Source organism: Carcharhinus amblyrhynchos, chromosome 14 (assembly GCF_965287045.1).
Source record: "Carcharhinus amblyrhynchos chromosome 14, sCarAmb.v2.hapA, whole genome shotgun sequence".
In the NCBI taxonomy this organism is placed as follows: domain Eukaryota; kingdom Metazoa; phylum Chordata; class Chondrichthyes; order Carcharhiniformes; family Carcharhinidae; genus Carcharhinus; species Carcharhinus amblyrhynchos.
In genome coordinates this window covers 11,949,309-11,970,539 of record NC_137337.1, presented here as the reverse complement: position 1 = coordinate 11,970,539, position 21,231 = coordinate 11,949,309, and the positions used below count along the sequence as shown (strand labels likewise).

The window sequence follows — 21,231 nt, the reverse complement described above, 5'->3', positions numbered from 1 at the left end:
GAAGGAAAAAAGCTTCAACTCAATTTATTGTGTTTTATATTATAGACATTGATGAATGTGCATCGCTCAATGTTTGTTTTAATGGACTTTGTACTAATACTGAGGGATCTTACATATGTTCATCCTGCAATTCTGGATACAGAGTATCAGAAGACAGAGGCAGATGCGAAGGTAGGTATGAGATAATGTAGTTTTAAGCTTGAAATATGAAGTTAGTTGAACATGAACAGAGGCCAGAAATAAAAACAGAAAATTCCACTGCCCAGGGAATCAGCTCAGCAAACTGAGTAATGTGTTGAAGGACAGATTGCTGAAGTACTGTGAGAATCTGCAAGTCCTTTTGTTGTGCTTGTACCTGCAGTCATGATGATAACAGTATGATCCTATATGGCACCAAGTTGGACTTGCTTGGCAGCATGGAGACACCTCATGACCTCAGCTTGATCTTCTACTGCATAAATGTTGTGTAGCTTCTGCTGCAATGGAAGCTAAAACAAACACCATCAGGAGCATGATTTTCCTGACCTGCTGTGCTGCTCAAGTCAGGAGAGGGAAAACTCCTCCTTTCCCGCTGGTAGGGCACATAGTTTTCTTTTGGGAAAATTGTGCCCCAGATGCTGTTTCACGTTGGACCCATAGTGTACTCCACAATGAAAATGATGGGCTCCAACTTCTGCATGAAGCCTTAATTCAAGTTGGAGCTAGACTCCTTCATTCTCATGATGAATAACAATAGGCTCTCTGGCAGACCTGCAACAAATATTTTGATGTGCATGCCCCTCAGCCTTCTCCTAATGCTGTTCCATTGAAACCTTGGAGTTATTTTCAGCACAACTTATTTGTGACTTCATCTTTTGGGGAGTTGGCACATGTGACACCTTTTTAAGCTGGCCTGGCTACACCCCAATCATGCATAGTTTAAGTCCAGACCAACAGGGATGAACTAATGCCCCTCTTTGTCCCACGCCTGAATTGGTTATAACAGAGTTTGAATTTAAGAGAGATGATATTGCCAGTGTAGTACATATTCAATTGTGTATAGCTTGATAGAAGAAATTAGCTAGCAAAGTTCCTTAAGTTAACAAGCAAATAGCTTGTTTTGTTGCTAAAACTCACTCAAGTAACGATGCATATATTATTAACAAAAGATTTAAAATGTACAAATATATCTAACTACCCAGTACTGCAAAATCCAAAAGCATAAAAAAATCGCAAACGTGAACAAATAGAGATAAAACTTTGCAGGGCATCAAATCTAAAAGTCTTGGCTAAAGAACAAGTAAATAAAGAAAATGAATTAAGAAAATTAAGAAAAATAATTTCATGGATTGTTCAATAGTTTGTTTACAGCTGAAGGGACCATTTCCACTATGGAGCAGTTGGTCTGCAATTATAACTGGCTGACTGGAATTCTCATTTGAGAACTCTCAGTTTGCAGCAATGAGATCATCTTATGGATTTTTCAAATTATGAACAGTTCATAATTCAGCTTTGATGAGAGAGGTTTCAACATCCTGCTATAGGGATACAGCAGAAGGCCTGACCAGAATTCCCTGCCCATCATGCCTGATTCTGGCCATGCCAGCCTGGCAGTGCCCACTGAGCACCCTGGCACTGCCCACAGGACACTGGCAGTGCTGAGGGGGCGGGACTATAGAGGAATCTACTTGGGGACTGGGGGTGCCCGCTGTCACTCTGTGCTAGGGCTCGATAGGGAGTTGGGGGGGTGGGGGTGGGGTGGGGGGTGGTGGTGTGGGAGGGTGGAGGACGATTGGGGCTGGCCGTGGCGGAATGATCGGGCTGGTGATCGTGAGAGGGCGGTCAGGCAGGTGATTGCAGGGGGTCATGGGGTTGATCAATCTAGTCAGGTGGGAGAGTGTATGATAGGCTGCGATCCCATTGGTAACTGGGGAGATGCTGTGTGGAGGCCATGGATGCTGGCTGAGAGCAGCAGAGGCTGAGTGACATTTCTCTGCTGCTGGGGACCTGCACATGCACAATGGCACCCTCTGCTGCTCTCAGCCAATGTTCAGGTGATTTAAACCCCACCCTTTTCCTCTATAGGCGAGAAACCATTTCTGCCGTGTTTTCATGCACTTTAAGAAGTTTCACTGCATCAGGTTAAAGTCCAACAGATTTATTTGGATTCACGAGCTTTTGGAGTGCTGCTCATCAGGTGAATAGAATCCAGTGCCAGCATCTCCACATCATTTTCATGCACTGAGTGCATATGACCGCAGGTTTGAACTTGCCCATCCCATACTTAGAACTGTCTTGGAAAGATTGTCCCCTTAGCCTCAGGTGGTAAAATTTTGCCTTGCATCTCAATAAAGGCAGCTTATATCCATCATAAATGCATAGTAGCTGTTGGAGCCAGTGTACTTCTCTCGAGAGACATTTTTCTTTCAAAAATATTCAATACATATGTATATGCAGCTGATCGCATTATAAATTAATGTTTTATATACCACATCTTCATAACAGTGGTGGTTCTTTACATCCTGTTGTTGTTTTCACTGTCATTTGCATTGTGACAACATCTAAACTGGTGGCTGTAACCATAAGAAAAAGCAACAATGCTCTTTGTCATTGGAATTGGATATCTGAGAGCATAAATACAGGAGGGGAGGGTTAGGAGTGCACTACTTGAACAATTATTGCTTCTCTGAAACACCCTGTCGAACTAGCTGCTGCAGTCAGGAAAGTTTATTTATTAGTCATAAGGAAGGCTTGCATTGACATTGCAATGAAGTTACTGTGAAATTCCCCTAGTTGCCATAGTCCAGTGCCTGTTTGGGTCAATGCACCTAACCAGCACGTCTTTCAGAATGTGGGAGGAAATCAGAGCACCCGGAGGAAACCCACGCAGAAATGGGGAGACCGTGCAAACTCCACACAGGCAGTGTCCCAAGCCACCTTTTGCACCACTAGCAAAATTACATGGAAGAGGAAAGGTGTCAGGCACGCCACCCACGTCATTTTGCTAACCTCCCCATCTCTAACCTCATGCTCAATGGGCCTGGAAAGCCCTGGGCACTGCAGTGAAACTTTGCACACAAGATTCCACAAGTTTCAGTGGAATAAATGACCAAGTTAACAGTTTTTAATGGGGTTGATTGAACACCAGGCCAACCCTCTTGCTCCCCTTCCATTGGAGTCTTTGATATCTACTTGAAAAGGCAGATAAGACCTTAGTTCAACATCTTAGCCAGAAAGATTATGACTGGGATTCTCTGGCCATTCACGCCAGCAGATTCTCTGGCCGTTCACACCAGCAGATTCTCTGGTCCCACTGCAATGAATAGAGATTTGGCTGAGCACCAAATTCTCCATCCTTGCTTGCAGTGGTGGTGGGGCATGAACAGCTATTCATCTCCAATAATATAGCATTCTCTTGTTACTGCACTAAAGGTCAGATGAGATTATATGCTCAAATATGCTAAAAATTGCAAAATAACATTTTTACAATTTTAACATCTCTAATTCAAAATTAGCATACAAGGGGAAAAATGCTAAACCTTGTACAAATTAAGACACATGATGGGTGTGGACATTGCAGCACACAAACTAAAAGTGTTGCTGAATTTCAACCTGTTAGGAAATGGCCAAAGGGCATGTTCTCCAAATGCTGCAATTCATTGTACTCTTGATGCAATGGATATACCATTGCAAAATCGATTGCATATTTCATCGACAGAATTTCATAATCGACCCCCTTGCAATGGAGGCTTCGCAACAGCAGGTCAAAAACCTAGTAGTTGGAGAACAAGCTTTGCTTCATTATCTCACTTCTGGCAGTTGCAGTCAATCAGAGTACATAAGAACATAAGTAGTAGGAGCAGGAGTAGGCCATCTAGCCCTTCGAGCCTGCTCCACCATTCAATAAGATCATGGCTGATCTGAAGTGGATCAGTTCCACTTTCCCGCTTTCTCCCCATAACCCTTAATTCCCTTGCCTACCAAAAACCTAGCTACCCGTGACTTAAATATATTTAGCGAGGTAGCCTCCACCACTTCAACGGGCAGAGAATTCCAGAGATTCACCACCCTTTGAGTAAAGAAGTTCCTCCTCAACTCTGTTCTAAACTGCACCAACCTTATCTTGAGGCTGTGCCCTCTAGTCCTGCTGTCCTTTTTGAGCGGGAAGAATCTCTCTACTTCTACGCTATCCATCCCCTTCATTATCTTATACGACTCTATAAGATCCCCCCTCATCCTTCTAAACTCCAACGAGTACTGACCCAGTCTATTTAGTCTCTCTTCATAGTCCAACCCCCTCATCTCCCGTATCAGCCTAGTGAACCTCCTCTGCACTCCCTCCAAGGCCAAAATATCCTTGCGCAAGTGCGTTGACAAAACTGCACACAGTACTCCAGCTGTGGCCTCACCAGTGTCCTGTACAGTTGCAGCAAGACCTCCCTGCCTTTATATTCTATCCCCCTCGCTATAAAGGCCAGTATCCCATTCGCCTTCTTGATCACCTGCTGCACCTGCAAACTTGGTTTTTGCGACTCATGCACAAGGACCCCCAGGTCCCTCTGCACCGTAGCATGCTGCAGCTTTTCACCCTTTAGATAGTAATCCCTCCTACTATTATTCCTGCCAAAGTGGATAACCTCACACTTGCTAACATTATACTCCATCTGCCAGGTCTTCGCCCACTTGCTCAGCCCATCTAGATCCTTCTGCAGACTTTCCACACCCTCCGCACAATTTGCTTTTCCACTCATTTTTGTGTCATCAGCAAATTTCGACACCCTAAACTCAGTCCTCTCTCCTCCAGATCATCTATACAAATGGTAAATAGCTGAGGCCCCAGCACCGATCCCTGCGGCACTCCACTACTCACCAACCGCCAATCAGAATAGCACCCATTGATACCAACTCTCTGCCTCCTATTAGACAGCCAATCCTCTATCCACGCTAGCACTTACCCCCAACTCCATGCCCCCTAACCTTCTGAAGCAACCTTTTGTGCGGCACCTTATCAAACGCCTTCTGAAAATCGAGAAACACCACATCCACCGGTTCCCCTCTGTCTACTGCACTAGTCACATCCTCATAGAATTCCAATAAATTTGTCAAACACAACTTCCCCTTAACGAATCCGTGCTGCGTCTGCTCTATCAAACAATTCTTCTCTAGGTGCCTCGCTATTTCTTCTTTGATGACGGATTCCAGCATTTTTCCAACAACAGACGTTAAACTAACTGGCCTATAATTCCCTGCCTTTTGCCTGCTATCTTTTTTAAACAGCAGCGTAACATTTGCCGTTTTCCAATCTTCCAGCACTTCCCCGGAATCCAGCGAAGTTTGGTAAATAATCACTAAGGCGTCTCCTATCACCTCTGCCATTTCCTTCAAAACCCTGGGATGCATTCCATCCGATCCTGGGGACTTGTCCACCATCAGTCCTGCTAGTCGATCAAGCACTACCTCTCTAGTGACAGTAATCGCATTCAGGCCCTCAACTCCTACCATCCTTCTATCTTTAACATCCGGCAAACTATTCGCGTCCTCCTCCGTGAAGACCGAGGCAAAAAACTTATTTAATGCCTCCGCCATTTCCTCATCTCCCACCACTAAATCCCCCCTCTCATCCTCTAAGAGTCCAACATTCACTCTAGCCAGCCTCCTCCTCTTTATATATTTGTAAAAACTCTTACTGTCCTTTTTTATATTTAGTGCTAGTTTAGCTTCATAGTCTATCCTTCCTTTCTTTATCAACTTCTTAGTCAATCTTTGTTGATTTTTAGAGTACCAGCACGATTACAACCCATACCTGCCAATTGAATGACCTTTGTTTAATGGGCGTTGGCAGGCATTGGAATGGTTCCATCGCATGTGCTTTACTGAGGATTGAACAGTCAAATTGATGTGCAATGTGGGAAAGTACCTAACAGATACTCAAAGACTGAGAATGGAGCACATATCATGGTTTGGAAGGTGCCCTGTGTGGTATAGAAACATAAAAGATAGGAACAGGAGGAGGCCATTTGGCCCTTTGAGCGTGCTCCACCATTCATTATGATCATGGCTGATCATCCAACTCAATAGTCTAATCCTGCTTTTTCCCCATAACCTTTGATCCCATTTGCTCTAAGTGCTATATCCACCTGCCTCTTGAATACGTTCAATGTTTTGGCATCAGCTACTTCCTGTGGGAGTGAATTCCACAGGCTCACCTCTCTTTGATTGAAGAAATGTCTCCTCACCTCCATCCTAAATGGTCTACCCTGAATCCTCAGACTGTGACCTCTGGTTCTGGACTGCCCCACCATTGGGAACATCCTGACTGCATTTATCCTGTCTAGACCTGTTAGAATTTTATAGGTCTCTATGAGATCCCTCCTCGTATGTCTGAACTCCAGCATAAACAATCTTAACCCTCATACATCAGCCCCGGAATCAGCCTGGCAAACCTTTGCTGTAGTCCCTCAAGAGCAAGAACACCCTTCCTCAGAAAAGTTGACGAAAACTGTGCTCAATGCTCCAGGTGGGGCCTCACCAAGGCCCTGTATAATTGCAACATCACATCCCTCCTCCTGTACATAAACCTCTCGCAATGAAGGCCAACATGCCATTTGCATTCTTTACCGCCTTCTGGACCTGCATGATTATCTTCAGTGACTGGTGCTCAAGGACACCCAGGTCCCACTGCACATTCCCCTCTCCCAATTTACAGCCATTCAGGTCGTAATCTGCCTTCTTGTTTTTGTTGCCAAAGTAAATAACCTCACATTTATCCAAATTATACTGCATCGGCCATTGATTAGCCCACTCGCCCAACCTATCCAGATCATTCTGAAGTATCTCTGCATCGTCGTCACAGTTCATCCTCCCATCCAACTTGTATCATCTGCAAACATTGAGATATATTTTGTTCCCGCGTCCAAATCATTAATATATATTGTGGATAACTAGAGTCCCAGTACTGATCCCTGGGGCACCTTACCAGTTACTGCCTGCCAATTTGAAAAGCACCCATTAATTCCTCCTCTTTGTTTTCTCTCTGCCAACCAGTTTTCTATCTATCTCAGTATACTTCCTTCAATCCCATGCCCTTTAATCTTGCACAATAATTTCTAATGCGGGACTTTGTCAAACAATTTCTGAAAGTCCAAATATACCACATTGACTGGTTCCACCTTGTCAACTATTAGTTACATCTTCAAAGAATTCCAACAGATTTGTCAAGCATGATTTTCCCTTTATAAATCCATGCCGACTCTGCCTGATCCTGCTACTGGTTGCTAAATGCTTTGCTATCAAGTCCTTGATAATGGATTTGTGGATTTTCACCACTACCAATGTTAGGCTTTTTGGTCTATAATTCCCTGTTTTTTTGCTACCTCTGTTTTTAAATATTGGAGTGACATTCGCGACCTCCAAATCTGCAGGGGCTGTTCCAGAGTCTCTAGAATTCTGGAAGATGACCACTAATTTCTAGAGCTCTGGGATGTAGATTATCAGGCCCACAGGATTTATCCACCTTCAATCCCATCAACTTTCCCAGCACCATTTCTCTAATAACATTGATCTCCCTCAATTCTTCCCCCTTACTAAATCTTGCATTCTCCAACATTTCTGGCATTTGATTTGTGTCCTCTTTTGTGAAAACAAAACCAAAATATGTATTCAGTTGCTTGGCCATTTCTTTGTGCCCTATTATACATTCCCCTGTTTCTGTCTGTCGGGGACCTACATTTATCTTCACCAACCTCTTTCCCTTCACGTATCTATAGAAACTCATTATGTTCCCTGCAGGCCTACTTTCATCCTGTATTTTCCCCTGCTTATTCAGTCAGCCTTTTGGCTAAGATCAAGTGTAGTATCGACATGCTGTGTTTGGTTGAAGTCATTAAGTTACATAGAACCATAGGACATTTTAGCTTCATTTGAAGCAATTTTTAAAAGTGGCATTTCGGCCTTTTGGTTATCAAGCCTTGGAGGAGGAGCTATGCCTACTCCAATCAGCTTGGATCATGTTGATCAAGCCCAAGATAGGAGGTGAGAGCCCTGTCTTGTCAGCTTGGATCGGGAATGTCTCAACCTGTGGAGACTCTGAATTGGACTTGATTGAATCGGAATAAAAACAAAAAAAATCAATCCTTTAATCCTTGTTGCTGAATTCTAAACTGCTGCCAATCCTTAGAACTATTATTTTTCTGGTCCAATCTGTATTTTCTTCCTTAGATTAGATACTCTCTCAAATTTTCTTTGTAAGCCATGGGTTGGCTCTCTTATCCATTTTGTTTTCATGCCAGACAGGAATAAACAGTTGCAGCAGTTCCCTCATGTGTTCCTTGGATGTGTGTCATTGCCTATCCACTGTCATTCCTTTAAATAACTCTCCCCAATCTATCAAGGCCAACTCATGCCTCATATCCTCATAGTTTCCTTTATTAAGATTCAGCACCCCAGTCTCCGAATCAACTACTTCACTTTCCATCTTGATAAAAAATTCTATCATGTTTGGCCGCTCATGCCCAAGGGTTCTCGTACAGCTAGGTTGGCAATGATTCCCTTCTCATTACACAGTACCCAGTCTAAAATGGCCTGCTCGCTAGTTGGTTCTTCCACATATTGGTAAAGAAACCCATCCTATATACACTCCAGGAATTCCTCCTCTACGGCATTGCGACTAATTTGATTTGCCCAATCCAGGTGCTGATTAAAATCACTCATGATCACCAATATTCCCTTAGCACATGCATCACTAATTTTGTATTTAATGCCATTCCCAACATCACCACTGCAGCTTGGGGGTCTATATATGACACCCACTAATGTTTTTTGCCCCTTGGTATTTCTCAATTCTATCCATGCAGACTCCACTTTGTTAGAGCCAATATTCTTTCTCACGATTTGTGTTAATTCCCTCTTTAACCAGCAGTGCCACTCCACCACCTTTTCCTTTTTCTTGTCCTTCCTAAATGTTGAATACCCTGGGACATTCAGTTCACACCCCTGGTCATCCTGCAGCCATGTCTCCATAACCCCAATTTATACTGTTTATATATATCTGCACGATTAGTTCAACTACTTTGTTGCAAATGCTCCCCGCATTAAGGCACAGAGCCTTTAAGCTTGTCTTTTCAACATTGTTTGCTTTGTTCCCAATATTTTTCTCTATAGCCCTGTTTGAACTTTGTCCTTGGTTTCCCTGCCTATCACTTTTCTTATTCCCTTTTCTACCTTTTGTTTTTGTATGGAGGTGGCAGTGGTTCGAAGGCAATATAGATGCACAGAGGGGACATGGGATGTGGGTGAGGAATGAAGGCTAAACGACTTAACAACCATGTTGAGAAGCAGTATCTCAGCGGACGGAACTGATCTTCCCTTATTGGCACCTCATTGCCACCTCAGATCTGCTTGGGAAGGTTACAGGTATGCCTCCAGCCCATGCCTACCTCCTCAGCATGAAAATGTAGTGGGCAGGCACTGTCAAGATGGAGGCAGAATTACAGGGTCAGGAAAGTTCCCAACGCCTGATTCCCACTTTGAATGTGCAAATCCAGTCTTCAGTCTGGCAATTTAAATAGGATGGAGGAAAGGCCTCTCTTGGCCATTCAGTGAAGTGTAACAATGTGCTCTACAGCTCTTGGCATGCTTTTCTTGAAATCTGCGAATGAGTTCTCTGCTATTGTCTATCACGTGCCTGGCCATTTACACTAATTGAAATTCCTACAGCTCTATGTGCTATAAAATTGGCCATGTTGGAAATCTCATAGAGCAATTTGATCATCACGTAAGCCTGATGCCAAAATAGGGTTATCAAAGCTATCTTGTGGGATAATAGCTACCCAATTAAATCATTTCTTACATGTATCATGCAGCTTTCAAAAGGCCATCATGTGAAAAGAGTACAGCCTACTTCAAATTACCTTGGAAGAGAAAGATATCTCAAAAGTTTAAGCAATAGATGAAGCTAGCCCTTCTAACCCAAATGGTATTTTTCAGGATAAGGATATTACTATTAAATCAAAAAAGCATTTTGCTTACCACACAAATGAGCAGTGTGGTAAATGAATTTCAGTGCTAGTGTAATGCCAGATACATTGATCGTACGATTGTTGGATCATATAAAACAGTATTCCCCTTTGGCAGTTCACAATTTGTTGAGTACGGAATCTACTCAACTAACTTGTGTGTGCAAAACTCAGAATATATTTAATGCTAGATATGATTCTGCAATTGGACAGCAATTGCTGAGCAATCCTGAGTGTGCTAACAACTAATTTAAGATACTGACAACTAATTTAAGACACTAACAACTAATTTTAGACTATCAGTTGGATTTGCGAAAGTTCATTTACACATTCTAGAAGCTACAAGTATTCATATCCAGGGACCTGTCCTCTGTAAGCAAAAAGAGTATGTCCAGTTTTTGTACCTTCTTTAAATTAATCAAAAAATGGGGGAGTAATAGTTCTCTGGCCCATTCTCCATGGCAGTGCCTCAAGCAATCAGAGTTGACTTGCCAACCACGGAGCATTCTTTTTTTCATGCAGTATCTTTTCTGCTGCCTTTGAAATTGGGCATTCTTGCCCCTGTCGTCATGGGTGTAAGATGAAAAGCATGCCTCTTTTTGCAGCAATAGTTAATTATGGTCACTCTCATCGTTCTTGCAAAATCTCACAGAGGACAAGATCACGAACAATTAATTAGATGGTGTAAGCACAGTCTTCACTTTCCACATAAGAAAGATGAGGGAAAGGTGAAAGTTTAGCCTTCCTTCTACTAATTCTGTAACATGACTAGTAAGGTAGAAGTCATTAGTACTCTGACACTTTTGTGTGTATTTGAAGTTGAGTAATTTATTGTAATTGCTTCTCGGCCTTTTGGCTAAAATCAAGTGTAATATCGACATGCTGTGGTTGGTTAAAGTCATTACATTGCATTTCAGCTTCATTTGAAACAATTTTTAAAAGCAGTATCTCGGCCGTTTGGCTAAGATGCAAATGAGATCAAGCCTTGGGAGGAGGAGCTATGCCTACTCCAGTCAGCTTGGATCATGTAGATCAAGTCCAAGACAGGAGGTGAGAGCCCTGTCTTGTCAGCTTAGACCGGGAACGTGTCAACTTGTTGAGACTCTGAATTGGACTTGATTGGATTGAACTGGAACAAAAACAAAAAAAAATTGTAATGTCTCCTGCACTGGTATATGATAAATCAGGGATTAGCGAAATTTCAGGGTCACGAACCATGATTGAATACACAAATAGATTCATGTAGATAATCATATTCGTGATGGTGACCACGACAGGTGGGAGTTGACTGTAACTTTTTTCACTTCCCAGTAAATTGTTGGAGGGATTTTTCTGCAGTTTTTCATGTATTTCTAACTTTGCTATGAACATGCTGTTACAGATATTGATGAATGCTTGAGCAAGGACATTTGTGGTCCAAATGGAGAATGTATGAACAACGAAGGATCCTATTTCTGCATTTGTGCCACAGGTTTTGAAAACACTCCTGATGATACAGGCTGTCAAGGTAAAACATCATGGTAAACATGTGCATATATAGTACCAATATCTTAATCGTTTTAATATGATATTAACGTTCAATAGAATTCAATTATATCTCACAGAACACTAAATTTTGATTGGCTGGCCTGGATTTTCATCCTCTAGGTGGGTAGGTGAAGTTGAGAAAATTACAAACTTGGCCTACTCACCCCGTGCAAAATTGCCTGCAAAGGCAGTATCTGCATTGTTGGGGGCCAAGTGTGAGCTGGTTTTGTGCCTGCCCACCCAGGAAGAAGTCTCAGGCACTACCAAGTGCTATATTAGGTTGTTTAAAAGGCCACCTCAATGCCATAGGCGTTTGTCTCAGTGAAATAAAATTTAAAAAGTCCCCAGGTTCCACCCCACACACTCTCTTCACCTTCCAAACACTCCCTTTGCCTCATCTATTTCTCCAATCCATCCCCCACGCGCCCCCATGTTCCCTAGACCAAATCTGCTCTTCCAACCACCCTACATGTCCCCTCAGTTCTGCACTTTCATACCCATTGATCCTCTGTACACTTTCTAGAACCAATGGACAGTTTCATGTAAAGTTTTATGTGTAAAAAAATGCTTTAAAATAATATAATCCGTTGATCACGTTCTCTTACACTTAAAAAAAAGTCCGGACAAGTTAATAAAAATGTCAAACATCAAGGTCCTTTGACGTTTCAAAAACAAAACTTGAAACTACTTAAGTTATGTCAACAAACATTATAAAGTAGACCGAAAGTGCTCTAAGAGCCTGACCTGTCAATCAGACAATGTTTCCATGGGGAGCAGTGGTTCTATTATTATAATAGATATCTGGGCTCTCAGACAACAATACATAAAGAAGGACCATGTGCCACAATTCTTTAATAATCTATCCCGACTCCATAAAATTTGCAGAGGAGTAGGAGATATCTATCTCTGCAATGGTTTAGCCAGGACAGGAGTGCTTAATGTGGGCTTCTGATAGGAAACAGCACGCACATTTTCAAGGCACTCAAAAATCTGACGGTTTGGCAATGGAGTCAGGAATCCCAGAACCAGGACCCACTGACCATTTCTAAATGGCTCCCAAGTCAATCTAACTAAATGAAAATCAGGCAGCTGCTCAAGATTCTCAGTTTTATTCAAAAGATAAAAGCATATTACTGTGGATGTTGAAACCTGAAGCAAAAACAGAAAATGCTGGAAAATCTCAGCAGGTCTGACAGCATTTGATTTGTTATTGATTTATTATTGTCACGTGTCTTAGTACACAATGAAAAATATTGTTTCTTGTACGCCATACAGACAAAAATAATAGTAGGAGGGATTATTATTTAAAGGGTGAAAAGCTGCAGCATGCTACAGTGCAGAGGGACCTGGGTCCCTTTTGCACGAATCGCAAAAACTCAGTCTGCAGGTGATCAAGAAGGCGAATGGAATGTTGGCCTTTATAGTGAGGGGGATAGAATATTAAAGCAGGGAGGTCTTGCTGCAATTGCACAAGGCACTGGTGAGGCCGCAACTGGAGTACTGTGTGCAATTTTCGTCCCCTTATTTGCGAAAGGATATATTGGCCTTGGAAGAAGTACAGAGAAGGTTCACCAGACTGATACCGGAGATGAGGGGGTTAGCTTATGAGGAGGGATTGAATAGACTGGGCCTGTACTCATCAGAGTTTAGAAGGCTGAGGGGCTCTCTTATAGAGACTTACAAGATAATGAAGGGGCTAGATAGGGTAGAGGTAGAGAGATTCTTTCCACTTAGAAAGGAAAACAGAACTAGAGGGCACAGCCTCAAAATAAGAGGGGGGCAGTTTAGAATGGAGTTGAGGAGGAACTTCTTCACTCAAAAGATGGTGATTCTCTGGAATTCTCTGCCCATTGAAGTGGTGGAGGCTACCTCGTTGAACATATTTAAGTCACGGGTAGATAGATTTCTGAAAGACAGGGGAATTAAGGGTTCTGGGGAGAAAGCAGGAAAGTGGAACTGATCCACTTCAGATCAGTCGTGATCTTACTGAATGGCGGGGGCAGGCTCGAAGGACTAGATGGCCTACTCCTGCTCCTATTTCTTATGTTCTTATGTTCACAGAGTACATAGAGAGAAGGAAAGGAGAAGGTGCAGAATATAATGTCATAGTCATAGCTAGGATGCAGAGAAAGATCAGCTAAATATATGGTGGGTCAATTCAAAAGTCTGATGGCAGCAGGGAAGAAGCTGTTATTGAGATGGTTGGTACGTAATCTCAGACTTTTGTATCTTTTTCCTGATGGAAGAAGGCTGCTTTTCTGAGGCAGCGGGAGGTGTAGACGAAGTTAGTGGGCAGCGTTCACAACCCTTTGTATTTTCTTGTGGTCTTGGTCAGAGCAGGAACCATACATCCAGAAAAATACATCAGCTTTGACAAAGAGTCATCTGGACTCAAAATGTTAACTCTATACTCTCCCCACAGATGCTGTCAGACTGCTGAGATTTTCCAGCATTTTCTGTTTCAGATTCCAGCATCTGCACGCAGTATTTTGCTTTTACATCCAGCTTGTTAAGGTGCATCCGTAAAAATTGGTGAGAATCATAGCAGACATGGTGAATTTCCTCCTGAGGAGGTAGAGGCATTGATGGGCTTTTTTAATTATAGCATCAGTGTGAATAACACTAACATTTTGAATCTGAACGGAAATATTAGTTTTGTTCTCTCTTCGTAGATTCTGTCAGACTTTGCTGAGATTTTTCAGCATTTTCTGTTTTTACTAGAAATATAATTATAGAGTCATAGAGGTTTACAACATGGAAACAGGCCCATCGACCCAACTTGTCCATGCCACCCAGTTTTTACCACTAAGCTAGTCCCAATTGCCACATTTGGCCCATACCCCTCTATACGCATCTTACCCATGTAACTGTCGAAATGCTTTTTAAAAGACAAAATTGTACCCGCCTCTACTACTGCCTCTGGCAGTTCGTTCCAGACACTCACCATCCTCTGAGTGAAAAAATTGCCCCTCTGGAACTTTTGCATCTCTCATCTTAAACTTATGCCCTCTAGTTTAGACTCCCCTACCTTTGCAAAAAGATGTTGTCTATCTACCTCATCTCTGCCCCTCATTATTTTATGGACCTCGATAAGATCACCCCTAAGCCTCCTATGCTCCAGAGAAAAAAGGCCTAGTCTATCCAGCCTCTCCTTATAATTCAAACCATAAAGTTCTGGAAGCATCCTAGTAAATCTTTCCTGCACACTTGCTAGTTTAATAATACCTTTTCTACAATAGAGTGACCAGAATTGAACACAATATTCCAAATGTGGCCTTACTAATGTCTTGTATAACTTCATCAAGATGTCCTGCATTCAATGTTCTGACCAATGAAACCCAGCATGCCAAATGCCTTTTTCACCATCCTGTCCACTTGTGACTTCACTTTCAAGGAACTATGAATCTGTGCTTCTAGATCTCTTTGTTCTATAAATCTCTCCAACGCCCTATCATTAACTGAATAAGTCCTGCCTTGATTCGATCTACTAAAATGCATCACCTCACATTTATCTAAATTAAACTCCACCTGTCATTCATCAGTCCACTGTCCCAGTTGATCAAGATCCCATTGCAATCCTAGATAGTCTTCTTCACTGTCCACTGTGCCATCAATCTTGATGTCATCTGCAAACTTATTAACCATGCCCCATAAATTATCATCCAAATCATTACTATAAATAACAAATAACATTGAACCCAGCACCAATTCCTGAGACACACTGCTGTTCACAGGCTTCCAGTTTGTAGAACAACCCTCTACGACCACCCTCTCTCTTCTGTCACCAAGTAAGAAGTTTCACAACACTAGGTTAAAGTCCAAGTTTATTTGTTAGTAAACCCACAAGCTTTCGAGGTTTGCTTCTTCGTCAGGTGAGTAGAGAGCTCTCTCCACTCTCCATTCACCTGATGAAGGGGCAAACCCTGAAAGCTTGTGGGTTTACTATCAAGTAAACTTTTTGGACTTTAACCTGGTGTTGTGAGACTTAGAACACTACAGCACCAATAGGCCCTTCGGCCCACAAGTTGCGCTGATCATATCCATACCTACCAGGCAATAGAACTATCTGTAACTCCCAATCCCATTAAATCCCATGTACACATCCAGAAGTCTTTTAAAAGACCCCAGCGAGTTCGCCTCTACCACCACTGATGGCAGCCAATTCCACTCACTCACCACCCTCTGAGTGAAAAACTTACCCCTAACATCTCCTCTGTACTTGCTTCCTAGCACCTTAAACCTGTGTCCTCTCATAGCGACCATTTCAGCCCTGGGAAATAGCCTCCGAGAATCCACCCTATCTATTCCTCTCAACATTTTATAAACCTCTATCAGGTCGCCCCTCAACCTTCGTCTCTCCAGGGAGAAGAGACCTAGCTCCCTCAACCTATCTTCATAAGGCATGCCTCCCAATCCAGGCAACATCATTGTAAATCTCCTTTGCACCCTCTCAATAGCTTGTTACTGTGTTCTTACTGTGTTTACCCCAGTCCAACACTGGCATCTCCACATTCTATCACAAAGCCAATTTTGTATCCAATTGGCTATCTCACCCTGGATTTTGTGCAATTTAACCTTATGTAACAACCTACCATGAGTACTTTGTCAAAGGTCTTGCTAAAGTTCATGAAGATAATGTCAACTGCATTGCCCACATCTACCTTCTTGGTTACCCCTTTAAAAAAACTCAATCAAATTCGTCAGACATGATTTTCCAGTCACAAAGCCAATTCATTTAGTTGAGAGTATAAGACATGATTAGTCATAGTTTATGTGTATGTTATTAGATATGATAGAAGAATGAGATTTTGTGTTTATTCTCAATTACAATATCCTGTCCAATGTAGTCATGGCATAATGTATATATTTCAAATAGGTATTTTGATTTTAAGTATTTGCAGTCCTCCACTGGAATTTTCCTGTCCCGCCTGCCACGAGAATCGTAGCGGGTGGGGGGGGCGGACCTTGGGTGGGATTTTCTGGTTTTGGAGCAAGCATGGGCAGAACATCCCACTCCTGATGTCAATTTAAGGAACTAACATTTTCTTTGGTTGCTAGGTGTCATCTTTATTCATTGCACTTGTGAACCTTAGGAGATTAAGATAGTCAGTAAAATGATAAGAGGATTTACTTTGCATTTGAAAATCCAAGTCATAAACTCTAGTCAACCCTAGTTGGAAGTCAAATATGGCACAGAAAATTTCAAGCGATGGTACAATAACTTCATAACCAAAAAAGTATAATCAAGAACACAACAATGATCGTGTTTTAAAATTAAAATAGTTTTAATTATAATTCTGACTAAAGCAAGTAGCTTAAATGATGAATAAACTTTGTCAAAGAAAGATTAAATTGAAATGCTGGTTACGTGTAAATTGGAGATGAGAGGATTTGGATCATGATGTAAAATGGAAAAAAATGGGCAGTTCAGTGAGGGGCCATCTTCAAACATTTTGTATTAAGCATTTTTGTGTGTGGACATAAACTGTAAAAAATAACTCTGGTTGATTTTTAGTAATTGGCTACCAGTATAATTAGTTGTTGGACACACATCTGTTGTTTTAATTTTGCCTTTCTGAACACATTAACACTATCACTCACAAGAGATTGCTATAGAAGAACAACTTTGATAATTTTCTTATTTCTATTATCTGCCTTACTGGATAATAAAATAGGTGATAATTGTTTGTTTCTTTATTATTTAGTTATCAACAAAAAATTTCTATAAGGCAATTAAAAATGTAATTTGACCTTTCAACCACTATTTTTGTTCAGTCACGGACATTCTCTGTAAACATAAGAACATAAGAACATAAGAAATAGGAGCAGGAGTAGGCCATCTAGCCCTTCGAGCCTGCCCCGCCATTCAATAAGATCATGGCTGATCTGTTGTGGCTCAGTTCCACTTTCCCGCCCTCTCCCCATAACCCTTAATCCCCTCTCTTATCAAGAACCCATCAACCCGCTTCTTAAAAATATTTAGCGAGGCAGCCTCCACCACTTCAACGGGCAGAGAATTCCAGAGATTCACCACCCTTTGAGTGAAGAAGTTCCTCCTCAACTCCGTTCTAAACCGCCTCCCCTTTATCTTGAGGCTGTGCCCCCTAGTCCTACTGTCTTTTTTGAGCGGGAAGAGTCTCTCCACCTCTATCCTATCCATCCCATTCATCATCTTATACGTCTCAATGAGATCTCCCCTCATTCTTCTAAACTCTAACGAGTACAAGCCTAGTTTATTCAGCCTCTCCTCATAGCTCAATCCCCTCAACTCCGGTATCAGCCTAGTAAACCTCCTCTGCACTCCCTCCAGGGCCAAAATATCCTTGCGCAGGTGCGGCGCCCAAAACTGCACACAGTACTCCAGCTGCGGCCTCACCAATGCCCTATACAGCTGCAGCAAGACCTCCCTACTTTTATATTCAATCCCCCTCGCTATGAAGGCCAGCATCCCATTCGCCTTCCTGACCACCTGCTGCACCTGCAAGCTGGGTTTTTGCGACTCATGCACAAGGACCCCGAGGTCCCTCTGCACCGTCGCCTGCTGCAGTTTTTCGCCACGTAAGTAATAGTCCTTCCTACCATTCTTCCTACCAAAGTGGACCACCTCACACTTGCCAACATTAAATTCCATTTGCCATTTCCTGGCCCATTCGCCCAGCCTATCTAGATCCTTCTGCAGACTCTCTACACCCTCCGCACAATTTGCCTTTCCCCCAATCTTGGTGTCATCAGCAAATTTCGACACCCTGCACTCAGTTCCCTCCTCCAGATCATCTATATAAATGGTAAATAGCTGAGGCCTCAGCACCGACCCCTGGGGCACCCCACTAGTCACCAACCGCCAATCCGAATAGCACCCATTGACCCCCACTCTCTGCCTCCTATTTGACAACCAATCCTCTATCCACGCTAACACCCTACCCCCAACTCCATGTCCCCTGACCTTCTGCAATAACCTCTTGTGAGGTACCTTGTCAAACGCCTTCTGAAAATCCAGAAAGACCACATCCACCGGCTCTCCTCTATCCACTGCCCTAGACACATCCTCATAGAACTCCAGTAAATTTGTCAGACACGACTTCCTTTTAATGAAACCGTGTTGCATCCGCCCTATCAAGCAATTCCCTTCAAGATGCCTCGCAATTTCCTCCTTAATGACGGATTCTAACATTTTACCTACAACAGACGTTAAACTAACCGGCCTATAATTCCCCGCCTTTTGCCTGGCACCCTTCTTAAACAACGGCGTAACATTAGCCGTTTTCCAATCATCCGGCACTTCCCCGGAATCCAGCGACGTCTGGAAAATAACCACCAAGGCATCCACTATAACCTCCGCCATTTCTTTCAGAACCCTCGGATGCATTCCATCCGGTCCTGGGGACTTGTCCACAATCAGCCCCTCCAGTCTGTCGCGCACCACCTCTCTAGTAACAGTAATGTCATTAAGACCCTCCAGTCCTACCACCTTTCCATCGCTAACACCCGGCAAATTATTCACGTCCTCCTCCGTGAAGACAGAAACAAAAAAGTTATTCAAGACCTTAGCCATATCCCCATCCCCTACCACTAGCTCCCCTTTCTCATCCTCTAAAGGACCAACGTTCACCCTAGCCAGCCTCTTCCTTTTTATATATTTATAAAAACTCTTGCTATCCTTTTTTATATTAAGTGCTAGCCCAGCCTCATAGCTTCTCCTACCCTCCTTTATCAACTTCTTTGTCAATCTTTGTTGACATTTAAACCTTTCCCAATCCTCTTCTCGCCCACTGCTCTTAGCTACTCTAAATTCCTCCGCTTTTAATTTAACACTTTCCTTCACCTCCTTCGTTATCCACGGCTTATTACCTCTCTTCCTACTGTCCTTTTTAACCATCGGAATAAATTTCTGCTGAGCACCAAGAAAGATCTCCTTAAAGATCCTCCACTGCTCCTCAGCAGACCTACCTTCCAACGCACTCCCCCAGTCCACATTTGCTAATTCTTCTCTCATCCTACCATACTCCCCTCTATTCAAACAAAGGACGCGTGTCCGGGAACCCACTTTCTCCTCCTCCATCTGCACCAGAAACTCCACCATACAATGATCACTCTCTCCAAGAGGATCCTTCACGGCAAGGTCCCTAATTCTACCCGCCTCATTACATAGCACCAGATCCAAGATAGCTCGCTCCCTCGTCGGCTCCAACACACACTGTTCAAGGAAATTATCCCGGCAGCATTCCAAGAACTCCTCCTCGAGCCCACCTCGTCCAACATGGGTCGACCAATCAATATGCAGATTGAAATCTCCCATAACTACTGCCGTCCCATTCCTGCACGCCGCACTTATTTGCGTGTTAACAGCCCGCCCCACCTCCAGATCATTATTCGGGGGCCTATAGTAGTTGTCAAATTTCTAACAAGCTCAGTCCTTTGGATTTCAAGCTTTGTGAAAACACCTGGGAAGGAATTCAACTTCAGTGAGAGATGCACAATAAATGGTGGCTGTCATGAACCTTAATGTTGAGAGTGGAGGCCAGGGAGTTCACTCCCGACGGGCCTTGGAACTTTTGCACATGCACAGACAAGGAGTGGGCTGCACATGCACAGATTGTCATTTTTACTTCTTTGGGCCCAGGGCTCAGGCTAGGAGACAAGTGGTGTAAAAACCTGGATCAGGTAACAGGGAGCAGAGCGTCATCAAGAAGAGTCCCAAGCAGGATTAAGGGAGAGATCCCAAAAGAAGAGTCACAGAGAGAGAACAGGACAAGGTCCAGTTCAGTAGAGGAGGGGAGCTGAGAAAAAAGGATTCAAATAGGCAAATTGCTGTGGATGAAGAGGGATCAAAGTAAGCCCTGATAGTCAAGGACGGTTCAGAAGAATCTGAAGACCTAAGAAGTCAGCTACTGCTTGGTGACTCTATTCTGCGGGTTGTTAAGGAAAAGGTACTTCTTTGAAGCAGTAATGTTCTGTTCGATGTGACCAAAGATCTGAAATTGCACTTGTAAGTTGGTGCTTGAGTACATACTCGGGAATCCAGGGAAGCAGAACTCTGGAGGATGAGATTGAAACCCTGTGAGGTGGGCTTGTTGACGCCATTCAAGTTGGGGCAACTTTTGGAGTATTCCAAGGTTTGACCTTGGAGGTGAAAACTGAATCTCTTATGAGAGAAACAGAATTTCAGTGAGATTGGTTAAGTTACAATGTTACTGATGTTTGGGTGGATTGTTAAGAAATTGGTGTACTGTGTTTTGGTCGTATCTGCAATTTGTTATGCAGTGTTGTATTTGATCATATTTGGCTTCCTAATTCAAATGTGCCTAATACTTACCCGAGTGTTAGAATACAAGATAAATATTGTAAATTGCTTTATCTTTCTTACCTTATATAGCAAAATTTATTTTTGTTTGTTCAAAACCTGTTGAATCTTTCTTTCTTCACTGAGCAAGTATCTAAATCTCTAACTTCATTGATTTTAAACAAAGCATTATCGGTCCTGTGGTGATTGTGAGGCTTGTCCTTTTAAGGGCAATACCTGGCTTGAGAGATCCACTGGGACTGAGAGTAAATAATCACATCAGGACTGGAGCACTGTCTTAGGCAGAAAGCATGTAGGGACTGGGGCAGCCAGTGAGCTACTTTGTAGAAGCCTGGAGCTGCTAGCTTCTGTACAGTTTTTCCTTAGGAATAAATACCCCTTGTGTTTCTGATGAAATCTGTGAATCTGCAT

At 42.8% G+C, this 21,231-nt stretch overlaps 1 protein-coding gene across 1 annotated transcript in view; it reads left to right on the top strand.

Annotated features, from left to right (window-relative positions):
* The window catches only part of LOC145352441 (latent-transforming growth factor beta-binding protein 2-like), a 440,928-nt gene that overhangs the window by 330,276 nt on the left and 89,421 nt on the right, over positions 1 to 21,231 (top strand). The window contains exons 22-23 of the mRNA XM_080202303.1: positions 46 to 171; positions 11,374 to 11,499. Coding sequence (XP_080058429.1) covers positions 46 to 171; positions 11,374 to 11,499 — 252 coding nt within the window. The remainder of the gene's footprint in view (positions 1 to 45; positions 172 to 11,373; positions 11,500 to 21,231) is intronic.